The following is a 16,940-nucleotide window of genomic DNA, read 5'->3' on the forward strand; positions in this document are numbered from 1 at the left end:
TCCTTCATATACTGTGTGTGGTGCTTGAATGCATGGACACAAAGGCATTTATTGGAAAAAGGAACAAGTGAACGCTCAGGGTCAAATGCAGATGGCTTTATTACATGAACGTAAGATGCATACAAAATTTCAAGTAATAAAGAGAGTGTTTGGTCTTGATTGATTCACAAGTCGGACAGAACTCTACCGTCATAGACAACAGCCAAAACCATATTCTCCAGCAGCACTGGAGGGATGTTCAACCCTCCACCTTTATGTAAGAGATGATGTCACTGAGCACACACTGATTATTACTATCACACTGCTGGTGTGGTCCAGATGTACAGGTGTAGCACAAATGAACACTGAGGTGTGTGTGTTTAAATAGTAACAAAGGAAAAAATGCTATAGAGAAATGATTTTAAATCCACAACAGTTGGGAAATTGTATGAAGATGTTTTATGTTTTGTGTGACTGCTCTTAATGACCTAACTACATTTGTTCATTTTATATTTTTCTCCACTACCTTCTACAAACAACAACTCGGTTTGATTCTTTCCCACACCCTTGTCATTAAAAACATCTACTTAAAAACTACGCCCCACCCAGTATTATCAAAGCTACATCATAACAATATAAAAAACAAATTTTATCAGTACACATGAGGGTACATGGTTTTGTTGGACGAGTGAATTATGGCCACGTATTGATGACTGAAATGGATGCATGACAGTGCTGGTATTACAAGTACACGTGAATCTGTCTGCTTGTATTTGTGTGTACATGACATCTGTCAATGTGTGTTTCTATGCTAAATGCGGAGAACAATTTCATGTATGCATGTAAAAATGTTAAACGTGACCGCCCCCGCCCACCGCTCCAGTATATGTATGTGTACATGGCATCTGTCAATGTATGTTTCTATGCGTGTTTCGACAGGTGACAACCGGATGGAACAATTTCATGTATGCATGTAAAAGTGTTAAACGTGACAATAAAAGTGTATATCTTCTTCTTCTACATGTGGAAGTCTACTTCAAAGCGTACAGCACAAAATCACATTACTTCAGTACACACTTGGGGGGCATTTACGGTGAAGGGGTTGTTTAGAGATGGGTGTCATGTGAATCAAAATCATACTTTCATCCGCAGGGGTGTGATCAGGTAGGTAGGTGGGTGGGGCAAGGGGAAAAAGGTTACTTGGCGTTGGTGGAGCTGCTGAGCATCTTGCGGACGGCCTGGGCGATGGCGTCACGGTCGATGCCATAGATCTTGAGGAGCTCCTGTGGTTTGCCACTGCGGGGAACGTGGGACACAGCCAGACGGTGCAGGCTGAAGCCAGACTCATTGACCATGGCTGAGCACACTGCCTCACCCAGGCCCCCTGTGGAAAAAACAGGTTATCATATGACAAGAGCTCCAGAGGGAAGATGAATCCTCCATGAAGGAGGAGGTGCATGAGATGTGTTTGCACTAAAAATGAGACTTTGTGCACACATCAGATCAAGTACATAGCACAAGTGTAAGACATATCCCTTTGACCGCTGAACCACAATCCTTATTTGGCCCACATGTAAAATGAATGAGACTCCCAGCATCAGATTCATTACAGCTGCCAAATATCCTTTGTCCAGTCAAGTCCATGCTATCACCCATCCCCACTCTCTCCAGGCCATGTCTGTGCTATCTAGGTCACAGCGAGCCCCATGGGCACGTGCTCAGTTAAGGAAATCTGACAGCACTTTGCCTCTCTTGCTCTCACACTTAAAAAAAGGACCACAATACCAATACCTTCCCTGCAATGAGGGCACAACTGCCAGCCTCCCGCTCAGCCAATAAGCAAATGTTACCATATTGCGTCTCTGTCGCTGCACCAATGAGAACATGCCACCGCAAAACGCACCCAGAGACATGGACCAATAGCAGGGGCCCCAGCTGCATCATGCTGAGAAGCGTGTTGCTGTTAAGTCAGTGGTGGACTCATATGATATGCAGACTCTGAGTAACATGGGCAACTGTCATGGAAACGTACCTTCATAGTAGTGGTCCTCCACAGTGAGGACTCGTCCCCTGGTGGCACGTGTGTGGTCGATGATGGTTTTGGCATCCAGCGGTTTGATTGTGAAGGGGTCAATAACCCTTACTGAGATCCGCTCTGGCAAATCAATGAATTACGTGGTTAGTATCGTCACGTCAGCACGTCCTGAAATAAACACGTCAGCTCACACGCAGCACATTTATCCATTAAAGGTTTAGATGTTTTATCAACCGGAAGCAGGTTGAACCAGCAGGTTAACATTCATTCAAGTTCTTCAGGATAAAACCTCAGAGATGATTAGATTAGAATATTCTGTACACAGTAATGTTTAGAGCTGCAGTTACTGACACAGAATCATCAAACCTTATTAAAAGCTTTCATTAAAATGACCTGTGAGCAAATTAATTAAAGATAATCCGTATTGTTTTCAGTGCTAACTGTGCTAAATAAGGAAATAGAATGGCACTCAGTAGAGCACATACTTCCAGCAAGGCCCAACAACACCAATCAAGCTGCACCAAATTACACACACTCATACTGTAGATATCATTACCCTAAATATGCCCATGAATTCTTTCTTTGGGAAAACAGTGGTAATGTTTAAAAATGCTCCATCTCAAAATGTAAAAGAAAGTGAAAAAATATCTGTGTCTTGATGCTGTTCTGCACCAAAATTCAATGATTTCTTTCCTTTCAACAATTTTGGTGAAAATCTGTTCAGTCTTCTTTGTGTTTAATATTGCTCATAAACACACCAACAAAAACATAATTTTTTCTTTTCATGTATTTCATCTGCTCACACTGAAAACAGTAATGGTGCGGTACCTTTCTTTAAATGTTCAGCCGCTGCCAGCGCCTCATGCAAAGTCACTCCAGCTGCCACCACAGTCACCTGGTCATCCTTGTTCTGGTACACCACCTGCAAACGGTATTATATGTAATACATATATAATAATATATATAATAATATATGATCAAAATTAATGGAACCATATCTTCAGTTTCATTATGTTTTACACAGTGACTGTGTGTGTGTGTGTGTGTGTGTGTGTGTGTGTGTGTGTGTGTAAACTGCATTAATATAGTGCTTTCCAGTTATAACAAGCACTTTACATCACAAGTCACAGTCACCCACTCACACGCACATATACAGCACTTTTATAAGCCACACCTTTCTATCACACATCACTCACACTCAGGGGTCATCAGAGACGGTTTTAAGGTTCTTGACCAAGGACACTGACACTTCGGCATGCAGAGGAGCCAGAGATAGAACCAGCAACCGTCTGATTTGTGGACAACACGCTCTACCTCCTGAGCACTACAGCTGTGGCCCATGTGTGTGTGTCAGGGGTGTCTATTTTTAATGCTTACTTCCCTTGTTGTCTCACCAGCTGTGTGAGCTCATAGTCTTTCTCACCTTTGCCTGTCCGACATGGAAGTCCTCGTTGCTGTTATAGACGATGGCACTGTCTTGGCGGCTGGTTCGGATGTAGCAAACACCCTGTGTGAAGGAGAGAAAGGACGAGCGTTACCACTGAGGCAGCTGATGGGCTCTGCATAAATGTGTCTTTGATACTGTAGGGAAGCGTCTGCAGCTGGGTTTCAAGTACCCTTGTGGTTGCAGCCAGTTCCACAGCCTTCTCTGTAGAGACGCCATCACAGGGGTAGAAAATGGTTGCTGTGGGAAGGGCCCTGAACATAGCCATGTCCTCCAGACCCATCAGAGAAGGACCCTCCTCCCCTGAAATACACACATGGCGTTAATCTCACACATCCAATGATTAGAAATCCTCACAAGCTATAGACTGGTATAAGGTGAGCTTATACATGCAGGTAGAAACAGACATCGAGCCAGACTTTGCATGCAGTGTACCTGCGCTAACAGAGGGACACCTGGTTCCCTCCAGACATCTTCCAGGGCAGATAGGTAGAGGGAGAGAAAGGGGAGGGTTGAGTACTAGCTGCAAGGTCAAGGATGTGAATGATGAATGTGAAAGGAAAACACAGGATTAGAAGGAAAAAGTGTTGCAACAACTACGCACCGACAAACACACAAACTCACACACACGGATCATTCGTATGTCTATCAGCATCGGGGTTACTGTTAACAAGGTCTGGGTGCTGTGAGGTGTCTGGTTTCAGTGTGAGGAAATAAAGGTGAATTTCTGTGGCAGTGACGTGGGTGTGGGAAAGGCTGTGGCGTGCATGGCTCATTAGCAGCAGTTTACAAACCAGTGGAGAGGCCACAGTGGGAGCCACACAGGTTGATGTTGCTTTCTGAAATGGCTGCCATGCGAAGCTGGTCATAGGCACGGGTAAAAAAGGAAGCAAGAGTACTGGCGAACACCACATTCCTCTCGCGGGCAGCGCATCCCATGGCAACACTGACCTGGAAAAGAAATGAATTGCCTCTTAGTACCTATACAAGAGCACAAGGTGATATAACCTTCCTGCATGTGCCGGATTAGATATAGGCACATGCTTTATCCCAAAAGGATCATCCAGAGAGGTCAAATATTCATGGCACAAACAATATAAAAGTGCCTTTGAACCAAGGAGCTAGTTTTCTACTGATCTGTGGAGCTTTTTCGCCCATATGGGTGGAATTAGAGGCATACCTCTTCTTACAAATAATTTCCTCTGTCCTTTCTTCAAACAGCTTCCAAATCCCATAACGTCTCTCCTTGTTTGGACAGAAGCAGCAGCTAAGCATCCGTAAAAGTTCAAACACGTTTGAAATACAGTGGATATTGATTTAACCAACCTTATTGTGTCATTGAACTTTTGACTTTTCTCATGCGTTCAGCCAGATGGTCCCACCCTCACTGATTAATATTTTATTTGTGAATGCACTTGTCACGACTGCTTATCATCACACGCATGCCTGACCTACATTGGAGCGGGTTTCTGTCAGAGCCGTAACGACACAGGAAGTTAACGCCTTAACGCTTCTTTCCAATAATCTAAGATTTAATGAATAATTAATGGAGAAAGAAAAGACAATGGCAAACTACTGGTGTGAGCAGCCGCCATATTGTCCATAAAGAAGTTTCCTTTTTATCTAAATCCCCACATTAAAAATCAGGTTTTATTTATGTTTTAAAATAGTTTTTAAAATATGAGAGATCATTTGACAAAGACAGAATAAAGATGGATTTGTAAATGGCTTTGTGAAATAGACTTGAATTTCTAGATTCGTGAGGGATCATACCATGTTCTGCTGTGCGATGTAGCACTCGACGAAGCGGTTGGGATACTCGTTCTTGAAGATCTCTGAGTAGGTGAGGTTGTTGGTGTCTCCATCCAGGACCACGAAACGCTCGTTGTAGCGGCCCAGCTTGGCCAAAGCCATCCCATACGCTTTCCGTGTGGCAATCTACAGCATGAACAATGACAGACCTGCCTTTATGTTGAATTCCTTTATATTTAATCTGGGATTTCTGCAGAGGAGGATGTGAATAAAGTCTGTGCTTGTGCACAGGTGACACACCTTCTCTCCAGCCTTGTAGCTCGGTGCGCTCGGCATCCTGATGTTTCTCAGGCTGACCGGCGGGGAGTCCTCCATGGGAGCAGGTGGGTACAAGTGCTTGCTGCTGTTCACGATGCGACTCTGCAGATCCTTCATAACCATGTCGGCCATGTCTTTGGGCAGAGGTTTTGCGTGCCAGCCTAACTTGTCTTCTGCAGCTGAAACCACAAATACAACGAACATGCAATGGTGGATTCAAACACTGTAGTAACAGGGTCACAGACTCAGGCTGGAAAGATGTTGCAATTTACATTTTGCATTTTGAAGTTGCAGAGTGAGAGCATTGCATGTGCATACGATGAGTGGACAGTTACCTGGAATGCCTTTGCCCTTGATGGTTTTAGCGATGATAGCGGTGGGTTGATGGCGCGGTTGGCTCAGAGCCTTGCACAGCTCCTCCACGCTGTGTCCATCCACAATTATAGAATGCCAACTACACATATAAACACACATATCAGAATCACACATGTGTACTTTATAATCAAATGGCATGTACACAGATCTTCCACATTTTTGCAAAAATGCTTTTTGTATGACCATCACTTATACACACACATGTTCATAGCCTCTACCACATGTTCATAGCCTCTACCAAAACATTTTGGTTTTACGCATTTTTACCCGAAAGCTTCACAGCGTTTCTGATATTTATCCACGTGATGCTGCAGGGGTGCAGGGTCACTTTGGCCCAGCCGGTTGATGTCCAGGATGGCCACCAGGTTGTCGAGCTGGTAGTAAGAGGCGAACGACATGGCCTCCCAGACAGATCCCTCCGACATCTCACCATCCCCCAGCAGGCAGTACACACGGTAACTGAGTTAGAGATAAAGGTTCAGTTAGTGTGTGTGTGTTTGTGTGTTTGTGTGTGTGTGTGTGTGGCATTTCTTTGGATGAGAGTGGAGTGTTGTGTTCACATGAATTGACATGATTCACTTTCTACTATCTGACAGTTGACAGTAACCAGCTGTGACATAATACAACCTAACCTCAGGCCTGTGAGGGTGTGGCTGCTGAATTTCACACCTGCTTCTGAAACGCACCTCACAAAAGAACCAAAAGATTCCTTTATGTCAGATCATCTAATTTTATAAAAAAACATATACCAATATTTCCAGGAGAGACAAAACGCCATTTTTTATAGCTTTAATTTGCAAAACAAGGATTTTTATTTCGCCATGGCAAAGGAAATGCATAATAAAGGGACATTGATTCAGTTTTTGGCGCTAAATTGGAAAGAAAGACTGTGAAAATAATAAATGGTTCAAAGCACAGTATCTGAATTACACTCTGAGGAAAAAATTGCTCAGATGGTAAAAATAACTGAGATTTGACTGCTGGGCCTGCGATTATTAGAGCAGAAGAATTGTGAGTGCAGAGCATGTAGCTGCAGCACACACCCACACAATCTGGAAAATCCAAATCAGCAGGCACTCAAAAGAAATATGATGCAGGCTGAAAAATTAAACTGATGATAACTCAGAAACAAAAGGTGCAAAAGAGAGACATTTTGGAATTGTGTGTCAATTGGATATGAGTCAGGGAACTGTTTTTAAATGCATGAAAAAATTGGCAATGCATATAAACGAGACAAAAATGCATACAAAGCAAATAAAGCTGTTAGACTAGAGTAATTACCTGGACCTGTCAAAATATTTCCCGGTGTAAGCCATTCCACAGGCAACACCAAGGCCCTGCCCCAAGGATCCAGTGGCTACATCCACAAACTGCTGCTTCTGAAATGTGCACAACACACACATAGTAAAGCATCATAAAAAAACTGTTGGCACATTATTGTGGCCTGTGAGATGATTCCTGAGGTGTGTTACAGTATGTGACAGCTTACAGGGGTTGGGTGGCCCCCCAGGGTAGAGTCAACCTGGCACAAGCTGAGCGGCTCGGTCTCCTTCAGGAAACCTGTTTCAACCCACATGGAAGAAAGGGCCGGAGCAGCGTGACCCTGTGGGAAAAAAGGTCACAAAGTTAAGTGGGTTCTGCAGAAAAAAGAAACACTGAGGTGAAGAAAGGAAAAGGTCAGATTCCACATGGCATTTAAGCAAAAAACATAAAGAGAGCCTCTTTTCAGACAAGCAGGAATTCTTCGCTCTCACCTTTGACAGGATGAAGCGGTCGTTGTTGAAGTTCCTGGGGTCCTCAGGGCGGTACTTCATGGTGTGGAAGAAAAGCACGGACATGATTTCTGCCACACTGCAGCATGATGTGGGGTGTCTGCATGACAGAGGAGAAGGTGCTTTTACCCAAATGTCAGACTGAAGTAAATACTCCTGCACAAAGGAAGGTATCATAATACCATTAAGACACACACATACACATACACACAGCTTTCATTTGTATGTGTTCATCATCAAGAGCATTATAGTTGTACAGTGCATATTAATACAGGTGGAAAGTGAGACTACTGTCTAATTATGCTATGGTGTCATTGCAGACTGCAGATGCTAATCATGTTACAAAATCATCCAGATACATAGATGAACATTTGCAGTAGCACACATGAACCTGCAGGAGTAATAGAAACAATGGAACACGTAGATTTTCACATGTCACAGTGCAGAAAGTCCAGATGAGGAATCAAAAACAAAATTAGTTACACGAAGGACAGTATTTTAGAAATGCATTCGCATCCACTGACTCTAGTAGTGTGTTGGAGTCAGTTGAGCTCCATGGGTTGGTATTCTTCATTTATTATTTTTTTAAATATAAACTAAATAAAATTCAAAACAATCATCATGATTCTATGGATCTGTAAAAAGACGTTTCAAATTCAGCACTATGAGACCACATGTGCATTGAAATGAAATGTCATCTACAGCAGCTGTACAGCAGCCACGCGATACTCTGGTCTGTCTTCATCATCCGTTTCACCCAGCTTTGTACGTGTTAGTTTTGAGCCAAGTACTACATGGGGGCTTAAAATGTTTACTCAGTCAGAAATCAAAGACAATATTTATTCTGAAAACACATTAAATATTTCTAATATTATAAATGTACCAAAGATCATATGAATTTTAGTCATTTTCCAGGATACAAAAATCAAATCGTCTGAAAACCATAAATTATTCACTTCATATATGCGCAGTTTATATCTTATAGTTATTTCCAATTTTCTGCAAAATGGTGTGTATTTTATAAATGCACAATAAATGTTCGATAAAGTCTAAATATATAGAAATGGTGTTATTTAAATGTATCTTTTTTTTTTATATGAAGGATTTCAGATCACAATTTAACAAATAAGAACTTTGAAAGATCAAATGCTTCTGTAGGTGGAGTAAAGGAGAACAAAGAGAGGACACATTGTTCCTTTGGCCCTTCACTTGCATCTATCTCTGAGTGTGTGTGTCTGTACATGCACTTATTTCAGTAGGTGTGGATGTTGATGTTCAACCATGCATCCTGCGTGGAAATATTACATTTGTGTTTTAAGCTTCTGTATACATCTAATTCCAATTCTTCTTGTAAACACTCATGTGTGAGAGTCAGTGGAGGAGACTCACCCACTGCCCGCTGCAGTCGTTGCCTTGATGGAGTTGATCCGGAGGCGGTTGGCGATGTTCCTCAGTGCCTGCACTGTCTGCTGGTCAGGTTTGTGGTAATCCTCCATGAAGGCAAAATGTCAAGTTCCACAGCACAACAGAAAAGTGGACCAACTGAGAGCCTCTGCAGAGTTTGTGTGTTTTAAATGTGTGTGTGACAGTAAGGGATGCCCAAGAGCAGCACCTGTTTATGTGTGTGTGTGTGTGTGAGAGAGAGAGTGAGTGAGTGGCAGAGGCAAAGGAAAAAAGAGAGAGAGAATGGGGGAGAAGCTGGATTTATCCTATGGGGTAGGCAGACACATAGATGCACCCAATGCACGCAACATACACACACACACAGGAGGGGTAACCCAGTGACGTGGACTGGGTGTAGCTGCTAAAAATCAACTGGAACTCATTCTATTGGCTACTGGATGACTGGGATGGTGGAAGTGTGTGTGCGTGTGTGTGCGACTGAGAGGAGTGTCTGGATAATTGGGTGGAGGGGAGGCATTTGAAGCATTTGACCATGATTCAATATGACTTTACTGTCTAAACTAATTATTCAGACCTTGATGGCTCTTTGTTATTTACTCAAACCAAACACAAAAATCCTGTTGCCAAAGTTGGACAGGCCCCAATAGATTTGTTTTAGAATTTAAATTGTGTAAAATGAAGATGGATGTGATGTTGATGTATAGAGAGAATGAACAAGATATAAAATTAGGTAAAGGACAAGAATGAGACCAGATAACTGAGAGCAAGATCATTTAAATTCAAATTAATGATTTAGTGTGAATACAAGTCCAGTGAGCAGCCCACAGCATAACACATGTTTAGAAGAAGATAATCAGTGTCTCCACGTCCACCATCATGATGCTCGGTGAGCTTGACGAGTCCACAGACAGAGGAGACTGTGTTCTCAGAAGTCTTCTGCATGCAGACCTCTCAGACCTGAAGTACAGACATGTCTGGACTTCATTCCTGACGGACCATTCTCAAATAACTTCAGGATTAAACAGGCCACAGTGTAGAAGCACTTACACTCTGTTAACTATGAGTCCTACTTCAATTAAATTGAATTTTACTTTAAAATAAACCATTACCTATTCATACAAATAGTTGATGTAAATGCAGCACCGTAGCCTCGTGTGACACTAGAAACAGTACATTATTCATTTTTTGCCATTCAGCCCAATGTATTTTAATGTATCTAAAAATATGCTGTTAAATTAAATGTAATTAATGTAAATGCCATGTACAAAATCTGAGTTCTTGTTTTTACCCAAAATTTATGTAAACCATGAAAGAAATTTGACGAATTAAAATTCATAATACAAAATACAACATAGCTTGAAGAAAACATGTAATATTAAGCTTGGCATGCATGCAGACAACACAGCTGACAGGGTAATAGTTATGGAGAGAGTTGGCCTGCCATCTAGTGGAATATCTTTGATAGTACATTAGACACATTCATCATTGGTCACCTGCTGAGTGCTGATGAGAATCAGTTTTGTCTGTTTTTGTAAATCATACATTCTTTAAATCCAAATGTCTGGATTTATAATTTAGATCGTTTTTTTTGATATTAGTCAGATTATTCATGTGGGGAAACTTCATATGTGTGTGTGTGTGTGTGTGTGTGTGTGTGTGTGTGTGTGCGCGCATGGGAACGACCTATACAGGACCAGTAGATCTTGATGGGGAACAAAGCCCAGTCCTGATGAGTAAAGTGTCATTTTTAAAAAGGTCCTGGTTAAAGCTTACTTGTGTAGAATTTAGTGACATCTAGTGGTGAAGTTGCATGATGCACGTTGTGGTTAAGTGAAAATTGGGGTTTGGATGAATTGGTGGTGGTTGAGGTTAGTGATAAGGTTTTGGTCAGGCTGTCTACAATGAATGAAAGTCAGCGCTGTGTCCTAACAAGTACAGCTGAGCGGCAGTGTTTAATGATGATGTGCAGAGGAAACCACACAGAGTTGTTTCATTTTACTTCAGTCCAAATCTTCCATTGGACAGAGAATTTCAGTTTATTGTATAATATCATTCTTGTTGAGGAACTGTGAGGAAATAAAATAATGTGAAAACCATTTCAATGCACTCAAACATCTTCCAATGTCTTCTAGTATTTCTGGCCTATCTATTATTTGACCAATAATACTGTACGTCGATCAACCAGCACTTTCTGTTGATTGACATTAAAGGTAAATGAAATATTAATAACATATATAAGTGAGGCATTATCTAGAGAGATCAGTAAGACATTATCCTCCATGTGTCACATGAACATGTGTCATTGCTCCATTTTGAGCAGCGTTTCACTACAGGCCAGTTGTATTTCAAGCATTTAACACCAGAGGACACTGTCTCCCCATACACACAGGGTCAAAGCCACACAAAACATGGCTTATGTGATAGTTCCATCCAGTAAACCAGCAAGTAACTGAAGTAAAACATATTATTATATTTATTCAGTGGTGAGGACTTATAAATAAATGAATTATCCATGGAATCGATCATTTCAATAATCAGGTTAAATAGTCAAGAGAAATGTATTTTAAACCCTGATCTTAAGGAATCAAACCAAATGGTGAGAGATGACAACAAGTTCAAGAGTCAGCTGAACCTATGAGAGCATGACACGTGCTCTCTGGGTGTCTTTGCTGCAAATCATTTCCCTCATTCATTTCTGCTGCACCTCTTCAGCCATGAAGATCATCTCTGAGGATTCCTGCCCTTCGCAGTAGCTGGGAGGTCACATTCCAGCACCTCCACACTCACAGCCATGGGGATGCCATCTCTTGAGCCCCCCCTGCTGCTATCCTGCTCCCACCGACATTGTCCTTTTCCCAGTTTCCAGCAACTCCTCTGGGCTCCTGGGTCCTGTCAGAAAAGCTTTCCTTCACAGAGCCCCACAGGTGCCAGCCAATAGTTGCCTGGGAAGGAGACGGCACGTGACGGAGCACAGCCAATGTTGCGCGCCCAACACAGTACACTTCCTGGAGGGAAAGTACATTCAGAGAGCATGCATGTTTCTATTTTTAATCTCTGTGGCAGAAAAAGAGGAGCAAAGAAACCACTTTTGAAACAATGGCTTAATATAACACAGAGCATGTGTGTGGCTCTTTTAGCATCAGGCAGAGCTCAGGTTACTCACACACATGTACTCAGCACTGTTCAGCTTAGATGACTAAGGATGTTTTAGCAGCACCGCAAATACAAATACACACATTTAAAAAACAGGTCTACATATGCACATCACTTGCACTCATGCATGCTGACGTGCACATGTGCACACTTGCATGCACAAATGAACTCAGTAATACATTCACACTCATATGCATAGAATCTCTCGCACACGTCCATGAATGTTGGTGCACTGCTTTAATGCCAGTCGCTCCTTCAGGCTTGAGCCTCTTCTGCTCTGCTCTTACCACTCCATTTCCTTAAACCGCTCTGCAGTCACCATGATGACATAGTGTTTGCCCTTCTCTTTAAAAGCTGTCCATCACCCACAGGCCCCACCCCTGACAGCACACGAGATAAGAGCACGGGACTCGTGATTGAATCACCAGCAGAGCATTCCGTCACATACAACTGTTCTCAGCTGGACCGGGTTGATCGTACCACAGGTAGAGGTTTGGGTTGGGGTCGTGAGTGGTGGAGTCTGTGAATACGGGAGATAATTAAAGCAAAGTGGATTAAAGCGAAGTCTTGGAAGATGGGAGATAGGAAGATTCAGATGGGGAGCTTAAGATAAGCAGAGAAAGTGGATGAAGAAAAATAGAGGAGACAACAAAGAGAGAGGAAGATTTAAAGAGAAGAGGAGCGTGTGCAGGCAGGGGTTAGGGCCGAGCGTGTGTTGTGGGCTCAGCAGTGAAGTTGACGATGCACTAGGAGAACAGCTGCGCTGCAGGGCTTTCAGGCTCCATCACTACTGCTCTCCTTCAAGCAGCTCCACCAACACATTCCCTCTCTCTCTCTCTCTCTCTCTCACACAAACACACGCACTCACACACAAATGTACACAGAGCACTCATAAACATGCAAAAGCACTGATTGTTGCATCAGTGCACAACACAATAATAACCAGGATTTATGTGCATGTTCAGGCCTGGGAAAAAGACGCTGAGTGCTCATGGCCATATTTAAAGTTCTTTCCAATGTCCTAAGCCTCGATTGCTGCAATCTAATTTCAAACATGAAGAAAAAAGCGTTTGGACGCGACTAGAAAGAAAATGGCAGTTTTACAGCTTATGGGAGCCGTTGAGTGAAGCAGGAGTATAGATTTTCTTTTTTTGCGATGTGGTTTTAAAAGAGCCACAGAGAGAGATGGAGCGAGAGGGAGGGATAAGGGACAAACTAAAAAAATGGTGCATTTCTAAAGAGACAGAAAAATATGGCAGCTGTCCACTGTAAATTTCATGTGTAAAACAAACACATGGGGCCTCCACACATCATAATCCTTTTAGAGGTTGGTCAAACACAACACTTACACAGGACTTTCACCAGAAGCAGATTTCAGAGGCAACAACAATTCTGTTTCATGCAAATATAATTCTGCTTTGAGCAGATTTCTAATTGTGTGATTGTGGTCAAGACAAAGCATTTTATTGCGCCTTCATCTGGTACTGTAAAATCCAAATGGTTCAATACTCAAAATTCCTGTGGCTGCATGATTCAGGTTCAAAAGTGCATTACACCATGTTTGCATGGAGTCAGTTTTGGTTGAGAGAGTTTGTTGGTGCACGGAGCAGAGAAGCACATTGAATCAGAGGTGGGTGCAGACTGCTCCACTAAGCCAAATGGCATCCATGATCCCTCGAGGGCCACTGCACCCTCTGTCTGTGTTTTTACTCTGCTTTAGTGAAAAATGAACTGCACTGCACTTCCCTCCTGGGGGTTGCACACCAGGTTTGTGGGTGTTTGAAGGAGAAAAGAGACACAAAGTTTGGACACAAAAAATGCTAACACACACAGATACATGCACATCCATTATTCCAGGTGAATGAACAGTAAAACATGTACATGCTATTTCCATCATCCTCACAAGCGTGCATCAGAAGAGAAGAGGCTGAGTTGAGAACAATGAGAGACAAGAGCAAAAAAGAAGAACAATCTAGAAGGGTTGAAATGGAACAACACTGATAAATAGTATTTCTTGGTAAAAAGTCCTCAGTTGCAATGTTTAAACCATTAGACCCAGGCTAAGTGATGACCACCTCAAATGTCCTGGATTCAGCAGCTATTACCTCAAATGACCCATTCAACAGTGAAACCTTTTGGGAGCATTAATGTGGTTTCTGTCGAGAGTTAATAATATGAAGCCAGAAAATTATTAGCTCAGAATGAAAGCTGGAAGCAGGTTCACAAAGTCCAACAAAGGTACCTCTGAATTATTACAACAATGACTTCCAGCTACTGTAAAGGGCCCTAATTATAAAACTTTATCAACTGTAAAAACGTCAAGCTGAGGATAGATGGATGGCTGCTATGATGGAACTATCTTTTGTCCAGGAGCAGTGACTTCCACTTTTCAACATTTGATCATCCAGGTTTTTGTAAGTGCAAGATAATTGCCTGCCAGCTCCAACTTCACTAATTTACTGAGTTCAATCATTGTTGAATCCTTCCAATGTATCTAACACACAGTCGGTGGACTCATTGGGTAAGATGACTGCCTGGGACTTCTGAGGTCGTGGGTTTGAAATCTGTGAAGTACATCATCCAGCACTCCAACATGAAGGGGGGGGTGCTGGACGACAGTTTGAGACTGTGGATCCTGTAGCTGGAGCAACCAGCACCAATCAAGATGCACCTGAACACTACTTATGCAAGACTATTAATAGATCGCAACACTATAAGATTATTAACCGAATGTCTCCTACAATCGCCTAAGCATGATGTTTAGATGTTAAAACTGTATACTCAAATTGTTAACCGAATATTTTTGTGTGTGTTCATGTCTGTTCATGTGAATTAATACTGGTCACCAGACATTTCCACTGCAGGATTTGGAGATAGGTAGACACAAGAGCTGTAAGTGCCCACTTGACATTATTTAACACTCGACCCCTGCAGGTCCACTCATGGCTAAAATCTAAATCAATTCATCAGAGGGTTGTAGTCATAATTATAACTCATGACGATTTAGGCATGACCAACAGTGGATCTCATAAATGTGGCTCACCGCTCCACTATGGGTGAGTATGTAATGAAGGGGAGGGTCCACTGTTGCCGAGGTACACACACACACACACACACACACACACACACACACACACACACACACACACACACACACACACACACACACACACACACACACCACCTCATCCCCAGGTGAATAATTCAAGACGATTCTAGAAGAAACCATTATCCTGGGCAGACAGGTAAGTTGATACTCGCCGCTCCTCCTCACCTCTCACAGAACACTGCTGGAGTTCACTCACTGACCAACACGCAGAAAGAAGATGATTGTTCTCTGCTCTTTGCCGTCAGATGGGTCGTGCACGTGAAGCTGAGGTCTCAGCTCAGAGGGTCTACTCTAGGTAAGAGTTTAATAATACTGGCTATGTACTGAACTGTGGTCACTGTTGTTATTTCATTTGTTTATATATGTGATAGGGACAATGCTCATTAATTAACAGAAAAAATACTGTAAATGTGCCAGAGTTAGTCATATAAAGTAACTTGATATGATGTCCTTTGTGTTTACAAGGCAACCTGAATTAGAATAAAATGACTTATCTGTATTTTACTTTATCAGGTTCCATTTTTACACTGTATGACAACATTAACAAAAGCAATATGTGGACAAAGAAAAACTTCGTGGACTGTATACAAATGACATGACTGCCTTCCAAAAGTGAAGCCAAAGTTTTTCTCCACCTAGTGCAGTATAGGTATAAGTCAAAGTACACGTTTGTTGGATGAATTGGAGACGTGTCGTCCATTAGTCTATGAGTAAAATTCTTATTTTTAGAACGTAACATTTAAAATTACAATGCAACTATAACACCTACACAGTTGCTGTTTTGTTGGTGCTGTTATTAAACAGGATGTGAGTGAGAAGAAGTGAAGGGTCCTCTGGGGGTCACAGCTATCATTTGGTCATTAGTTTTTCATAAGTGGGGGATTAATAAGAAGCTGTACGCCTGACAGATGTACAAGTGCTTTGTGACACTGTTGCATTCGTCAGAGGGACTTTGTACAATTAAGCTTATGGTAGGATCATTTTAACAGCATTTACATAAGAGGTTATAGCTTTTATAAAACCTTGCCATGCCATGGAAAAACTGTTCTTAACAAATTATTTTTATTGACATACTCCTGTTTTATAACCTGCTTGCTCAGCAGCTGTAATGGGAGAGAGGTGTGTTTCAGGCAGGGTCGTGTTGACTGACTGTCTCATTATGAGACACACGCTGGAGGTAAATGGGAAATGCATCTGTGTTTGAATGGTGACAATTTGAAGGGCGGCAACGTTTTATCAGTGGAAAGAACACATTGTTAATGAGCATGTGTTATCTGAATGGTAATTTGGTGAGCAACCGTAGTTTTAAATTGATATATGTTTTCTAAGATACAACCCTTTTCAGAAGAGTCCCAAAATTAGAAGTGGGGTTGGTGTCCTGCTAAAGTTTATTTTGTCTTCAATTAATAGATCATATTTGCTACCACACCCCAATAAGTCACTCTTATGGGTTTATTTATTGTAACTACTTAAAATAAGTTGTAACAGCAACAGATAGTCAAAATGAGAAAGCGTAAAAGTATAAAATAAAATAGGCTATAAAATACAATGTGTACATAATATACACCTTTCACTACAGAAATAGTATTTAGAGAAAAT

The 16,940-nt window shown here is 41.9% G+C and overlaps 1 protein-coding gene across 1 annotated transcript; it reads right to left on the reverse strand.

Annotated features, from left to right (window-relative positions):
* Positions 1-81: 81 nt before the first annotated feature.
* Positions 82-9,399, reverse strand: tkta (transketolase a). Its single transcript, XM_020101542.2, has 14 exons — positions 9,065-9,399; positions 7,658-7,775; positions 7,393-7,506; positions 7,185-7,282; positions 6,171-6,362; positions 5,864-5,982; positions 5,511-5,707; positions 5,232-5,396; positions 4,253-4,409; positions 3,631-3,761; positions 3,438-3,521; positions 2,843-2,936; positions 2,012-2,134; positions 82-1,363 (listed from the first exon to the last, which is right to left on the reverse strand). The coding sequence occupies exons 1-14, from the start codon at positions 9,169-9,171 to the stop codon at positions 1,176-1,178; spliced, it is 1,887 nt and encodes a 628-aa protein (XP_019957101.1). The 5' UTR covers positions 9,172-9,399; the 3' UTR covers positions 82-1,175.
* Positions 9,400-16,940: the final 7,541 nt, after the last annotated feature.

The sequence above is a fragment of the Paralichthys olivaceus genome, chromosome 2 (genome assembly GCF_024713975.1).
Source record: "Paralichthys olivaceus isolate ysfri-2021 chromosome 2, ASM2471397v2, whole genome shotgun sequence".
Classification (NCBI taxonomy): Eukaryota; Metazoa; Chordata; class Actinopteri; order Pleuronectiformes; family Paralichthyidae; genus Paralichthys; species Paralichthys olivaceus.

Bases quoted from the DNA above. Each gene is read 5' to 3' on its own strand.
- tkta (XM_020101542.2), bottom strand. From the start codon at position 9,171: ATGGAGGATTACCACAAACCTGACCAGCAGACAGTGCAGGCACTGAGG. The intron at 5,708-5,863 runs GTAACTGTCCAC...TTGTGGTTTCAG, and splicing joins CAAGGGCAAAGGCATTCCAG to CTGCAGAAGACAAGTTAGGC. The intron at 2,937-3,437 runs GTGAGAAAGACT...TACCGTTTGCAG, and splicing joins TCCATGTCGGACAGGCAAAG to GTGGTGTACCAGAACAAGGA.